Source organism: Mycteria americana, chromosome 9 (assembly GCF_035582795.1).
Source record: "Mycteria americana isolate JAX WOST 10 ecotype Jacksonville Zoo and Gardens chromosome 9, USCA_MyAme_1.0, whole genome shotgun sequence".
Lineage (NCBI taxonomy): Eukaryota > Metazoa > Chordata > Aves > Ciconiiformes > Ciconiidae > Mycteria > Mycteria americana.
In genome coordinates this window covers 44,566,641-44,581,891 of record NC_134373.1, presented here as the reverse complement: position 1 = coordinate 44,581,891, position 15,251 = coordinate 44,566,641, and the positions used below count along the sequence as shown (strand labels likewise).

At 38.5% G+C, this 15,251-nt stretch overlaps 1 protein-coding gene across 41 annotated transcripts in view; it reads right to left on the bottom strand.

Annotated features, from left to right (window-relative positions):
• Positions 1 to 15,251, bottom strand: part of TANC1 (tetratricopeptide repeat, ankyrin repeat and coiled-coil containing 1) — a 132,380-nt gene that overhangs the window by 38,517 nt on the left and 78,612 nt on the right. For 40 of the 41 annotated variants that reach the window (XM_075512284.1, XM_075512285.1, XM_075512286.1 and 37 more), the window contains 4 exons: positions 13,491 to 13,592; positions 10,331 to 10,452; positions 8,706 to 8,895; positions 1,295 to 1,552 (listed from right to left, as the gene is read on the bottom strand). In XM_075512284.1, coding sequence (XP_075368399.1) covers positions 1,295 to 1,552; positions 8,706 to 8,895; positions 10,331 to 10,452; positions 13,491 to 13,592 — 672 coding nt within the window. Of the gene's footprint in view, positions 1 to 1,294; positions 1,553 to 8,705; positions 8,896 to 10,330; positions 10,453 to 13,490; positions 13,593 to 15,251 lie in introns of those variants that run through there. The other variant, XM_075512320.1, reaches the window with a different exon arrangement.

Genomic DNA, 15,251 nt, shown 5'->3' with positions numbered 1-15,251 from the left:
ATATCATAATATGTTGCCGAAAAATAATCCTTCAACCGTAGAATTTTGAAACAATGTGCTAATAATTTTCATGTTATTTTAAAACCTCAAATTACCTTTATTAAGACTGCAGCATGTGTTTCAGCATCTTTCGTGACACTTCATGAAGCATTATAAATGTAGGACTGCCTTTTTTTTTTTTAAAGCATTGGATTTTGGCTATTACTGACAAGTCTTAAGTTCTTGATAACATTTACTGAGCTGCATATTAGCATCTCTTTCTGTTGCAATTCCAATCTATTACAATTTGTTGGAATTTTCTGGAATAAACACATTATATACTTCCTTTGAAAATGAAATGGAGAATGCTTCTTTTTTTTTTTCCCCAGCTGAACCAACATGTTTGTGCCTTCACAATGAGAACACAGAACTACTGCTCATATTACAAACTATAACTTTCCAAAATTTAAAATGGCATTGTCAGAACTTAAAAGATTCTCATCAAAATTGGTAGCATGTTCTTTGCCAAAATTTTACCATTGACAATTTCAAAAGTTGGTTTACTAGCAGTATTTCCCCTATACTTCTTATCATACTAAGAAAACCCCATGCATCAATTTTTGTTTCATCTTTTTTACTAAAAATACTCCCTTTTGCTGACAGTATTTTCCAGCTGGAATGAAGTATAATATCCTCCCCTCCTCCCTCTAGGAATCACCAACTCCCAAGCCCTAACCTCATTACTGAAGTTTTCTTCACTCTGCATTTACCAAGTTTTTTAATTTTGAATTTTTAGCTAGCTAACCCTACCGCCACATATATGGCACCCATGCATCAGAACATTTTTCTTGCAGGGTTATATTTATGTAATAGAATTGCCCATTACTGTTAGAATTTGATGGGCTCTACTAATAGTGCTTTTTCAGAGATTTGCCTATTTCACAACACTTAGAAAAAGTAATGGTAAGGTCACAGATGAACAGACCCACATTTTCTGAATGAATGGTTCAACTAGAAGGCAGAATTTCACATACTTCTTTAAAAAATATATACGCACTTGTTCAACAGAAATCAAAGTATGATTTTAATCTTGGTGTTAGTCAGATTTACAGATCTAGCAAATGCGAGCATAAAAGTCCTCTCTATGACAATTTTAAACAACTTGGGTAATGCTCATCTATTCAGTTTAGAACCTATGCTTTTTTCTTTTTGTCCTATAAAAGTACTTTCATGCTAACAACATAACTTCAACAGAAAGATTCAACAGAAATGTCCTGTCTTTAAGAACATCCTTTTTTCTGCCTCAGGACTTTACCTGCAACGGAGTTTGGACGAGGCATTATTAAAGAGCCAGAACTTTGAGCATAAGGAACGGGACCTTCTCCTGTTGGTACTTCTTTTGGCAAATTCTCAGTAGATCCAACAGCTTCCTCTTCTGCAACTGGTGAACAATTATCTGTTCTTCGATCATGACTAATCCCTTGATGTTTTCCAGCTCTCAGACTCCCATCCTTGCTCCATTCCAAACTGGATCCACTACGATCATCATTTTCTGATGAACTTGTTATAGTTGCTGAAAAAGAGAGAAAAAAAAACCAACTAAACTACATATCAGCGGAAAATGGTGCCCTCATGTTAATATGCATTATAATTGTAATACGCAAACGGTATTTTGGGCCAGCAGATATTCAAGTATTTCTTCACTGGATAATTTGTTAAATTTAAGGAATATTATTTGTCTAAAAGAGCCAAACAACATAGCTTCTCAGACTGGGAAAAACATCTGAGAAAGGAGGCAAGAAAATGTTCTTAAGAATCCAGGTGTATCTTTAGATCTATGCAGTTTGTGCGGGGGGGGGGGGGACAGACAAAAAAACCCCACCGACCCACAAAAGCAACCACCAAAACATTTATGGCTTTATATGAAGAATCTACTACTTCACCAAAACTTCTCAACTTCTTTTAAAAATTAAAATTCTATAACATATCGTGCAACTTTTCAAACCATTCTGTAAACATGGAGACAACAAAAGCCCATTAAGAAGTAAAAATACCATCTAGAGCAAGAAAAATTTTAAATGCATCGTTTCGATAATTCACATTATTAAAGACTAGCATTTTACAAAAAGAATTCAAAATTCAATTCTTTGAAAAAACTTGCACAGTTCTTCCAAAGTTGGGAGCCTTTCCACAAGCCTACTTGTGACCAAACATCCTGTATATTTGTGAAGCATAAATGATAAAAATTCAATGTTGTTCACTGATCTAGCTCACCTAAAATAGATAGCTTAGCTACATTATGATGACAATCAGCCTGCACTCACATACCTGGCAAACTAATCTTGATAGAAAGCTTCCACCTACTGAGCTATATACTACTCCTTTCTTAAGTACCTACTACATTTCACTGTCAGAAAGAGCATACAAGGCTAGATGCATGTTTGATCAGAGCCAGTAGAGTATATGAACAAAATTTCAGATTATATTAAACATACTGATTTACGTTTTTAAAAGTATTTCAGTGTACTGTAGTATAAAGTAAATCAGAGGCTCAAATAAAGGCTTTTTTTTTTTTTAATTTGTTTCTGATGTCATTATAAACCAACCAGAAAACATTTACAAATACTTTCTCAATATTATGTGAAACTTTTTGGCAGTAAGATGTGCTTTTTTTGCTATGAAAATTTCAGATGCTGCAAAACAAGCAACATAGAGCTAGACAGATCCTCAGCTAAAAGACAACTAAAGACCACACAGGTGTTTTTGGATGCTGCATTACAGAACAGTAGTTTTCCACTGCTGCAGTGATTCACTCAATGAAAGCTGAAACAACACTAACTGCATTATCTAGAGTGCGCCAAATATTCCCGTTTGGTGGCTGAGTGTTATCAGAGTGCATCTTTAGATCCTCAAGACTGTAGTTAATCAAGGTCTCCTGCAATAACTGAAGGTGTGAAGAATTTATACTCCTAAAGACCTACTGAGTAATGTTTCATAAAACTATGTTAATGTGCTCGGATAAGAACACTTTGCAAATATATACTGGGTTTTGTATGTTTAATAGTGAAATTACTCTGTTTCATTTAAAATGTTTTCAATACTTAAACTCTCACAAAATAACTGAACAACAAATATTTATTAAAGGTTAAGCCAACACTCAATGCATTTTGAACACTTGAATGCAACAGAGGAAAATACAAAATAGGATGAAAGGGCATCAGGATTTAAAAATAAAATAAAATAAATCAATGCCAGTTCAAATAATAATATCTATGCGAACTGTGGGTCTTCCCCAGGCTAAAATGTTAAATGTTCAGGTATGTGGCGATTCTACACTCAACTGACCAAATCATTAAGTAAAACATTCTGGCACATTAGAATGCTAACAAAATGCAAACATACAGACTGCTGCTTAGAACTCTGAGGCTTGTCCAGTCAGAAGCAGCACCAACTATTCTTCTTTCACATCAACTGCACTGCAGCTTCAGCCCTGCAGGATAATGAAGTACTCATACAACTTTGCATTCTTCCAGCTTAGCCTCACATTCACAAGAAATTTAAGATCTGATGCTCAAATTCAAGTGCTTGTATTCTAAGAAATACCAATAGTACGACATGCTTTTTCTTCTATTGCCTCAAAATGTTTTTCAGGCATTCCATTAACCTTTGCACACAGCCTAGACTGTACTTCTGCATAACAATTTATTTCATTTTTATGGTTGTGTCAAAAAAATCTGGCTCCTCCTGAAGTATGAAATATTTAAAACTATGATTCCTCCTGGAGTGAAATGTAGCATCAGGAAACCTTGCCGCTCAAGATTTCCATACTGAACCAGTGGCAAGTATCCAGAAAAGCTTACATTTTGGCCAGTAGCCCAGTCTTTTCTCCTGCTTAACTCATTGCGGAAGGTTAAAACCTGCCTCCACTACCATTATGTCAAACTCAATAGAAGCAAAGAAGAATTCAACTACAGCAGTAAAACATTAGAGAAATGAAAAGAAACCTGAACCATAAGAACCTAGAAGAGAAATGAAAAGAAACCTGAACCTTTTACCATAAGTAAAAAAGAGGGCAAGGGAGAAAAGATAGATTTCCCATCAGAGTCTGCTGGCCCAGAAAACATAGTGGGAGTAGAAACACAATGAAAGCCCACATAAGTAGCATGAAATAGCAAGCTATTTTCATGGTTGGATGAACTCTGTCAAAGACATGAGAAAACACATACTTGCTAAACGTAATTTAAAATGCACATTTACTACTAATAACAAATTTGAATGCACAGACACATTTGGATTTAAAAACCAAAAATACGGGTCATTTATCAGAGAGGTGCCCCTTATTTCTCTTCTTCGTTTCATGCCTTTGTAAGTGTAAGGGGTTCTGCTATGGGACAAGGGGTGTTCATATTCTCCCTGAATTTGAGACATGAATGACAGATCCACAGAACTGCAGCAGATGATTTTTATATGGTCCCATCATTATGAAGCATATATACTTGACCGAAGGAGGTATACTGGTGTTCCCCCCCACCCTCCTATCTTCTCTAGGGATTTTCCCCCTGCTTTCATACTCACACACTTCACAAGTCCACCATCCTCTCGCTCCCTGTATAATAAAGGACTTATTTTCACATTTCTCCTCTTTTTGAAACTCCTTCCTTTTCATTAGTTTAATAAGTAACTTTTCACAGAATCACAGAATCATATAGGTTGGAAAAGACTTTTAAGATCATCAAGTCCAACCATAAACCTAACACTACCAAGACCACCACTATACCATGTCCCTAAGCACCTCATCCAAACGTCCTTTAAATACCTCCAGGGATGGCGACTCAACCACTTCCCTGGGCAGCCTGTTCCAATGCTTGACAACCCTTTCAGTGAAGAAAAATTTCCTAATATTTCCTAAATTTCCCTTTTATCACTGAGTTAAAAAATCTTTTCTTAAAAATATTAGTACTTACAACGTTATAGAATCATAGAATCGTTTAGGTTCGAAAAGACCTTTAACATGATCAAGTCCAACCGTTAACCTAGCACTGCCAAGTTCACCACTAAACCATGTCCCTAAGCACCACATCCAAATGTCTTTTAAATACCTCCAGGGACAATGACTCCACCACTTCCCTGGGCAGCCCCTTCCAATGCTTGACAACCCTTTCGGTGAAGACACTTTTCCTAATATCCACTCTGAACCTCCCCTGGTGCAACTTAAGGCCATTTCCTCTTGTCCTATGGCTTGTTACTTGGGAGAAGAGACCGACCCCACCTCTCTACAACCTCCTTTCAGGCAGTTGAAGAGAGCGATAAGGTCTCCCCTCAGCCTCCTTTTCTCCAGGCTAAACAATCCCAGCTCCCTCAGCCGCTCCTCATAAGACTTGTGCTCCAGACCCTTCATCAGCTTCGTTGCCCTTCTCTGGACATGCTCCAGCCCCTCAATGTCTCTCTTGTCATGAGGGGCCCAAAACTGAACACAGCATTCGAGGTGCAGCCTCACCAGTGCCTAGTACAGGGGCACGATCACTGCCCTACTCCTGCTGGCCATGCTATTTCTGATACTAGCTAGGAAGCTATTGGCCTTCTTGGCCACCTGGACACACTGCTGGCTCATATTCAGGCGGCTGTCGACCAACACCCCCAGGTCCTTTTCCTCTGGGTAGCTTTCCAGCCACTCTTCCCTAAGCTGCAGCGTTGCATGGGGTTGCTGTGGCCCAAGTGCAGGACCCGGCACTGAGCATTGTTGAACCTCATACAACTGGCCCTAGCCCATCGATCCAGCCTGTCCAGGTCCCTCTGCAGAGCCTTCCTCCCCTCAAGCAGACCAACACTCCCGCCCATCCTAGTGTCACCTGCAAACTAACTGAGGGTGCACTCGATCCCCTCGTCCAGATCATTGATAAAGATGTTAAACAGAACTGGCCCCAACACAGAGCCCTGGGGAACACCACTGGTGACCGGCCGCCAACTGGAGTAAACTCCATTCACCACCACTCTTTGGGCCCGGCCATCCAACCAGTTCTTTACCCAGCAAAGTGTATGCCTGTCCAAGCCATGAGCAGCCAGTTTCTCCAGGAGAATGCTGTGGGAAACCGTGTCCAAGGCTTTACTAAAGCCTAGGTCGACAACATCCACAGCCTTTCCCTCATCCACTAAGCGGGTCACCTTGTCATAGAAGGAGATCAGGTTAGTCAAGCAGGACCTGCCTTTCATAAACCCATGCTGACTGGGCCCGATCACCTGGTTGTCCTGTACGTGCCGTGTGATGGCACTCAGGATGATCTGCTCCATAACTTTCCCCAGCACCAAGGTCAGACCGAGAGGCCTGTAGTTCCCCAGATCCTCCTTCTGGCCCTTCCTGTAGATGGGCGTCACGTTTGCTAACTTCCAGTCGACTGAGACCTCCCCGGTTAGCCAGGACTGCTGATAAATGATGGAAAGCGGCTTGGTGAGCACTTCTGCCAGCTCCCTCAGTACCCTTGGGTGATATAAACAAAAGTTGCATGCAAAACAATGTGCAGTCCTTAAACTTTTTTGCAAAGTCAGCTAAGTTTTTCAGTAAGGTACCACTTTATACAAATGAACAAACACATTGGTTAAATCTCCAAACAACTAAGTATTCCAAACCAACATGACTCCTCTTTTTATAAAAGGCAAACACTCACCAGTTAGAGAAGCCTTAAGAAAGGTCTCAAATTTTTAAGAAACATGCCTAAGCAGAAGTGCCTAATAGTCTATACATCACTTACAGAGCTAGTAAAAGCTTAAGCATAGATGCATTTATGAAGGTAGAAGTATCTTTGTAACCATGCCTTATCTGGGAAGCCTGTTTTGTTTTAATGGCACAACTCTCAGATCCCTGTGTCATTCAGAAAACTGATTTAAACTACTCTATTAATAAAGCAAAACCCTTATAAAACTTTTTAAACAAGGAAATGACTAAGGTATACTGAGATAAATATTTTTTGCAACAAGAGGCATTACTGTTTCTTCTAGTCATACATTGCTGTATTTTGACACCAATATACTCACTTGTACAATCATTTCAGTTTGTTTTATACCTGCAGTGTAATCAAAACAGGAAACCCTCAATTCTGATAAAACCTACAACTAATGTATTCTCAAGTCATGCAATGACTGAAATCTGTGAACCCAAGAGCAACAATTTGATATACCCTTTCCTTAACATTAAAATGTTAATGCTATCTCAAAACTAGATCTTACACAAAACTGACCATGAACAATGGCTTTTATCAATCTACTATGGAAAGAGTTCACAAAACCATTTTCTAATACTGAAGTACTTAAGTGTTATACAAATCTTATACAAATATTACTAAAAATATTATGTCATAACTTATGACCATTAATTACTTCACTTTATAATAAAATGCAAGAACATCTATAAAGTCAGAGTAAAGTGTTATCAACTGTGTTATGAAAACATGTATTATCACTACTTCTTGGCAAGTACTACACCAATGATCATCATGGTAGCATTCATAATGGCAGGCAGAGACCACTTTCACTTGGAATTCCTTCCACAAACAAAAGTTGTAAATAAGAAAGTACTAAGTTCACAGTCAAAGACAATGACATGTCTTAAGTTTACTTTGTCAAATCTAGGCATTTAAGATTTAGAATTGCTTCCCTTTTTCAGCCTCCCTAAATTTAGTCCATCAGCTAGACTTAAAAAGAACTGAAAGCTCACTTGTATACTGAGAAAGCATCAGGTTAGGGGGCATTTTGTGCTTTGTTTTTGTTGGTAAGCTTAACAGCTGTTACAAAATCAATTTTAAAAGGGATCAACAATTGGTTAAGGAGTCAGCATTTAAAAAAAAATTACTAAACCAATAAAGAAGAATAAGCCTTCCTACAACAGTTTATAACAACATGAAAAATATGCTTTTTACATCTTAGTCTGACCTTCCAGAAAATAATATTAAATCAGCCACCTGGGTGCCCAAAGGTACAGGTAGATAGTGGTACAAAGACCCATTAGGGCAGGGAGCAGAAATAGGGAAGATGGCAGAAACGAGGCAGCAAAGAATTTAGATCTTTTCTTTAGTACTGAACAGACTTACTGAAATATTCAGCTAGTTGGTAAAAGGAGCTATGTAACAGTTGGTCTGTGATGGTAGCTGCCTCTCTAAAGATAACTGACTCCCCATAGGAGATGCATATATAGCCTCAGTTCAGTCATCTATTCAGTGGTGGATCACACAATTTCACCTCGTCCATGATGCCCCATTTTAGCTTCATTTTCACACCCATTACTCAAAAGTTTGCACTGTTCGTGAACAGTTTGATTTAGGTTATTCTCATAAGAAGTAGCATCAATTATTTTTTCCTCTGCTGGAAATTAAACCAGCTTCAAGCTATGCTGTGCTTCACCATTATGAAATGCATTGTAGAGACCTATATAATGGAAAAGGAAAAAGGTAGAAGAAAGTAAGAAATAGAGCAAAACAGAGGAAATTAATGATTTTAAAGGAAAACATGGAGAAATTAGAACTGCACCAGGAAAACAAAAGAAGAGAAATGCACACCTAACAACAGCAACTGTTATAGTCAAAGAATATGATTTCAACCTTTCAAGTACAGAGGATTTGAAACAGGATCCATGGACAGCATAAAAACAAACACAATGACATGAAGCAGCTATTCAGACTTGTACTATTAAGAGAAGATTAATTTCTATTAATTGCATTACTAATTAAGATGCTTACCTATAATTCCACTGTCCTTGCTCTCCAGAGTGGAGCTAGGGCTGCTAATGGTTCCACAGGGACTACCTTTGCTAGCTGCTGTTTTGCCAACACAGCTATTGAGAGTTGAGCAGGGACTATCAGTGCTAGGTGATGTAGTGCTGCTTGTGAGGGTGGAACATGGACTCACTCCTTGACTGGCTACTGTACACTGCAATGTGAAGAAAAATGAACAGTTATTGTACAAGAGGCAGAACACTACTGTGCTGAAAATTAGAAACAGCAAGGTGAAGTAGAATAAGAGAGCGCCCATTTTTCAAGCAAAAACTTCAAGAAGTGGAAGCTTTATCTTGATTGGGAACCTTAATGAGATATTTTCAGATTACTCTTAAGAAGTGACTTCTGAAGAAAAAGGGGAATCTCACAGTTCAGTGGAAGAGTTGCAGTGAGGCAGACTTCTTCTCTATTAAACATTTTACTGGATACCCCTCCCCTCTGCCCCCAGTATTTATTCTTTGGGTTAAAAACACTAGAACTGCAGTCTTATTCCCATTTCACTATCATAGAATGACAGAATGGTTTGGGTTGGAAGCGACCTTGAAGATCATCTAGTTCCAACCCCCCTGGCATGGGCAGGGACACCTTCCACTAGACCAGATTGCTCAAAGCCCCATCCAACCTGGCCTTGAACATTTCCAGGGCTGGGGCATCCACAACAACTCTGGGCAACCCGTTCCAGTGCCTCACCACCCTCAGAGTGAAGAATTTATTCCTTATATCTAATATAAATCTGTCCTTTTTTCAGTTCAAAGCCATTACCCCTTGTCTTATCACTACGTGCCCTTGCAAAAAGTCCCTCTCCAGCTTTCTTGCAGGCCTCCTGCAGGTACTGGAAGGCTGCTACAAGGTCTCCCTGGAGCCTTCTCTTCCCCAGGCTGAACAACCCCAATTCTCTCAGCCTGTCTTCATACAAGAGGTGCTCCAGCCCTCTGAACATCTTCGTGGCCTCCTCTGGACTTGCTCCAATGTGCCAATCAACGAAACCCAAACTGATGCACTAAGATTTATGAGGTCTGGGACTAAAAGTGGCAAGAGGAAGGGGAAGAAAGAGGGACCGGTAGTTACTGTGCAGTTTTGGTTAGCAGATGAGTTTCATATGGATAGTAGCTGCTTGCTTTTCCCCAATTCCTCTACCCCCAAATGACAGAGAAAGACTGTCAAATGGAATTGAACTTCTCAGGAAAAAACAAACATACATGCCCCAAAAAGCACACTCCTATTTTAACAAACCACTGACATTTTCCATTCTCATAAATCACTGACAATAGAAGGGAAAAAAGTTCCTCCTAAATACTAAAATAAGGCAGAGAGAATCCTAGAAGCTATTCACATTCATAGTAGATTAGATTTAACTTCCAGAAATCATGAGGAGTCAGTTCTTTCTTTTTTAAGAATGCAAGATAAACTCACAATTTCAAAACAAACACACAGTTGTTATAATTAATTTGCAATTCTATTACCATGTCTATTAAAATTGAATGTATTTTGGTAAGTATCAAGTAACTGCAACTAGCAAATAGAGGAAATAACATTGGTCCTCTCAGAAATAGCATGAACATTAAATATATTATTTTCCATTATCCTACCATGACTTCATTTTTCTCTTCTATATGAGCAGAAGCTGGGATCCCTTCTCCCAGTAAAAAACCCAATCTTGTCATCAATTCTTGTGCTGCCGGAGAACAGCTTGAGTCTTTATCAGGCTTCGCTTTGGAGTGTGGGGGGGAAAAAGTTGGTGAAGATTAGAGTCTTATATTTGGAAACTGATACAAGAGGTAGAAAAAGTACAATCAAATGCAAACACCAGTTCTTCTGTCAGCAACATATCTAACAGAGAAGCTAATGCCATTTAAACTTTTTAATCCATTAGACTTCGAATTGTTGGTGGGTCTTGGATCTTCTGCATATCTGCACAAATCTAGGGGAGAAAAAACCCACCCTGCTAGTCAAAACAGAAATGGTTAAGTGCAACCAGTCATCACTGGACTGATGATCAATGTGATTATTCTCCTAACAGCAGCATTAACCTCAGTGCTATCAAAGCTCTGTGGCAGACTGAAATTCTGTTCCAGTAATTTTTTATAAAGTTTTCTGTAATGTTACAAACGTGAAAAGTAGAGGTTAATAACACAGATGTTTTGTAATCTCAGTTAACACTCAACTAGTATCATGCATTTTTGTTGTGCCTGCTATGCAAAGGATGTGACACCAGATCCAGCTTTTTTGGTTGCAAAAATAATTTTACTAGTACAGTGCTTTAAAATGTCTTCTGGTGTCCAACAGATATAACGAGACAAAGTTCAAAACGAGGCAACCTCCAACAAAAACAGCCAATCACAGATCTGCTTAGGGAAAACACCTATTGCTAATGTCATTTCACAAACTAGCATCTTCTGCCATTTCCTTTCTTTGATGCCAACAGTTTGGCATCACCTACCAACTTGTAATGCTCTTCCCTAGCAGAAACATTTGTACAGTATTTATTTCTTTTGTCCATTAAAAAAGAATGTAGGCCTGTCCCATCCTCAGGTATAAATAGTCAGTTAATTAAGGAGCATCATCTAACCCCTCTGAGCTCACAGCAGGAATTCTCAGCTACAGAACTGCTGGTTGCAGTAGCTACCACCTGGCTCTGCAAAGAGGGAAAAAAGCAGGAGCACCCGTACTGCTACTTCCCAATCAGCGCCGTCTGGGCAAGGCACTGAGCTTCTGGATGCCATTCCCACACAACTGGAAGACAGTAGAGACATCCAAAGAGTTTCATCAGTTTAAAATTTGGAGACTTCATGCAAGAAAAAGTTCCTAACTGATAAGGAGTGCCTCAGAGGAAGAGTGAGGAAAGAGAGAGAGATTAAGTGTACGGACCTACTGATGAAGTTTAAAAGAGGACAGCCAAGCCTCTCAGCCGCACTACCTTCTGCACTATCAACAAGTAGAGCTTGTTGATTAAAAAAAAGACAAGATGGACTGCCCCTTTTACTTTGGTCTTTCCTTTATGGCTTCACTAAGCCAAAGGAGTGTCAGGACACTATTTACTCTTCATGAAGAGCATATGGTATCTAACCACATAAGACACAGCTGACATTCAGTGGTATTTGCAATAAATAGGACATTTTTCCCCAAGCTGCAGACTGCAAGAAAAACATAGAAAACAATAATTTTAACTGACTGGCTTGACCAATAAGTATTACTTCAACAGTATTTAAATTTTATGAGTGACATAAACCCCATGGTTTGCAAACATGAGTAGTTTACTAGTCAAACATCCTTCTTCATTTCAGTCCAGCTCAATGCCTACTTGAATGCACATATTTCTTAATTCTGTGGACAGCTTAAAGGTTTTACTCTGGAAGATAGAATTATCTGATTCTCACTTAATCCCAAAAGGAGGAAGTCTATGAAATGGTGTCTTTTTTGAAAGCAGATAGCAAAAGTTTTTATATGTCAGAATATTTTGCAAATTGACAGGTCTTAGAGTATTTTCTCTGTAAAATTGTCATTTTGAAGATTACAATTAATCTTTAAAATTACAATCTTGGAAACTAGAGAGTTTGATAGAAGAATGAAGATGTTGATTTCACAAAGTTACAAAACCCTATTATTATTGTATTTAAATTTTAATCTTTGACAAGCCTGAATAAATGTTAGGCATAGTACCAAATTCAGTTCAGCAACAGAGATAAAAGCCAAGAGTCTAAGGTGTTCAACCCAGCAACCACTGTTTAATCCTTAAACACCAGAGTTTAATTTTGACCTTCAGCAGTGTCACTGTCTGAGAGTACAACTCTGTGAAGAGGATCATCATGAGATGGTCACCTTTAGATTAGGGAATGAAGACTACATGCTCTCCCAGTTGGACATAAAACTTTAATGCTAGCACTAAGATGGCTGTGAAGATAGAGGCACAAGGGGGACCAGGGTAACTACAACATATCGAATAGGGCATACAGAAGAAGATGGTGAAAACAATGACGATGAGTTCTATTTTCACTAGTAAGTATCAAAAATAAGGGGCTTTTTAAAAAAGAAAACATTGGCTTTTAAAACTGTAGTTTCCTTTAAAATTGAAGCAAAAGGAAAACAAAACATTGTTCAGTTCGAACCTCATCAGTTACATGCAACGACTTTAGTGAGGTCAATTAAACCAAAATATTAATCTAAAAATACAAGGCATATGAAATCCATGTTACAGTGCATATAGTCATATACCAACATATGGGTCATTTTGCTTTGACCATGACATTCACTGTCAAAGCCACACTCTTGTTATGCACTAGTCAAATTTAATGAACATGAAACTTTCCAAGAATACCAATTAACTCTAGGGAGGTACCTTTTCCCAGCTTTGCCAACACAGAAGTCCACTGTTGCTGCCTTCTTATTTAGCATGCTTTTACAAAATTTCTAAAATGAACCATTGTACCCAGTACAGAGCTACACACTTAGAATCAATTTACATTAAAAACAAGTTCAGAAAAATTCTAGTAGGCCTTTGGCATATGTAGCCATCAGCAAAACTCAGACATCATTTTGCCCGCAATACATGCACAGCTCCAAGAATTGAGACAGTTATAAAGATCACATAAGTATAATGGCAAGCATCTCCTCCTTGCCACAAACATGTTAAACCTGCAAAACATTTTTACAACTAAAAGAATCAGATTTCCTTATTATGCAGGCTCCTTTGTATCACTCTGAAATGAACAGCTGTTCTACCAAATAAAGTATCACTGAACAGACTCTTACCATTTTGACTGGGTTCCCCTTGCTCTGATCCTTTTCTCAGTGGTAGAGCTGCCTCACCTGGCACTCTAGGACTTTCCACATACTTGGGCTTCCTGATCGGACCTGCAATGGGAATGAGCCAAGGGTATCTAATTTTTTCTGGATTGCAAGTTTCGTATGTACAGTGTCTATCCTCCGCAATGCAAAAAAGTAGAGGAATTATTTCTTACATACACAGCTGCTACCGTAAAGACTAGCGAGCTGCTGCACTTCCACTCTTGTGAGAAAGAAACACTCTCTTTGGGCTTTTTGGGATGCAAAGCCTGCTGGAAGACAAAACCAATCTGCTTGCTATGACAAACCTGAAAAAGTTTCCTGTATATGTAAAGTGAGTGACTTTTTCATGTTCAAACTCAGACAGCTTTCAATGGGCCTCCTCGGTTCAGAGCTTTTCTTTTCCATTATAACAGGAAGATAATTCTGTTATCAGCATCTTTGAAGCTAGAAGAAAAAGACTACAGGCAGACAGCTTGCAACATCAACACGCTAAATAATTCAAACCCACGAAGCTTTATATTATAGCGTACTTTCTCCAAATACTGACAAATGCCCTGATCATAAGGAGTGGTGAAGACGAGTTCAAAAAAACCAAAAGAAAACCTTAGTGGCTATTAATGGTTTCTGGTTTCATTAAACAGCAACATTCCCAGTTCATGTACATACTAAGTTCAAACATACCACCTTCAGTATTAAGAAGAATTGTGTATCCACACACACATGTATACTTTTCAAAAATTAAACCGATTCACTCTTTACTCCCACTTTTAGCTTCATGCTTTGGTTTCAGGCTGTTTATGATCCTATTCTTTGCTAAATATGCTTTAGTAGCAACCTACAGGAAATGTTAACTACACAACTTATCTAACAGAAGGGGAACGATGCTGCCCTCTAAAGGTTTAACAGAAAAAGTATACTGGTACTACCGAATCAACAAACATCTGCCTGCACTACAAACACAGGGTGAAATTCTGATCTTAATTCAGCAACTGATAGTACTGGCAGGTAGACTGCTACGCTGATGCACAATGTATCACAGAACTGAAACTCCACCATATATTTATCCACATCCTGAAAAATATGTCAACAGAACTTTATATCAATAAAGGCATTTGCAACACTAAGAGTTTTGGAAAAGTATGAACAGGGAAACTTGCAAAGTTACATGCTGAAAAGCTAAGATTCTTAAATGGCATGGGGAATGGAAACATCATCATCAGTGGTACTGAAAATTCAAACCCAGATTTTTGTCCTAAATTTTCATTAAGACAATCCCAGTTTCTTGTAATGTGTGTAACAAAGCCACTTGAAACTTTCAAGCTTTTAGTGAGCTTAAGGTGTGGTAGGCGATTGCAGTGTTTTATCTAGAAGAACCTAAATATTAGCTGGAAGTCTCTAGAAACACAGTGAGTTGCTGGGCTTCACAAAATACTAAACCAGAGGTATTTCTGTGCATTTCCCCAGCCTTGGCAACAGACGGTGATTTTCCCTTATTTAAATACAACCTCTTGTTATATTACGGAGCTACAGTCTCAGGTTCTCTCTACATGTAACATCATCATAGAGTAGGAACGGAAGTTTCCTCACTTGAAAATATGTCCGACATGCTGCAGCCAAATGATTTTTAAATACGTACATTAGGCCACAGAGCACAAGAGAAAACCATTCTACTGGTAGCATTCCGCTTTTGCATCTTGCATGTTTGTATATTACTCTTATTATTTT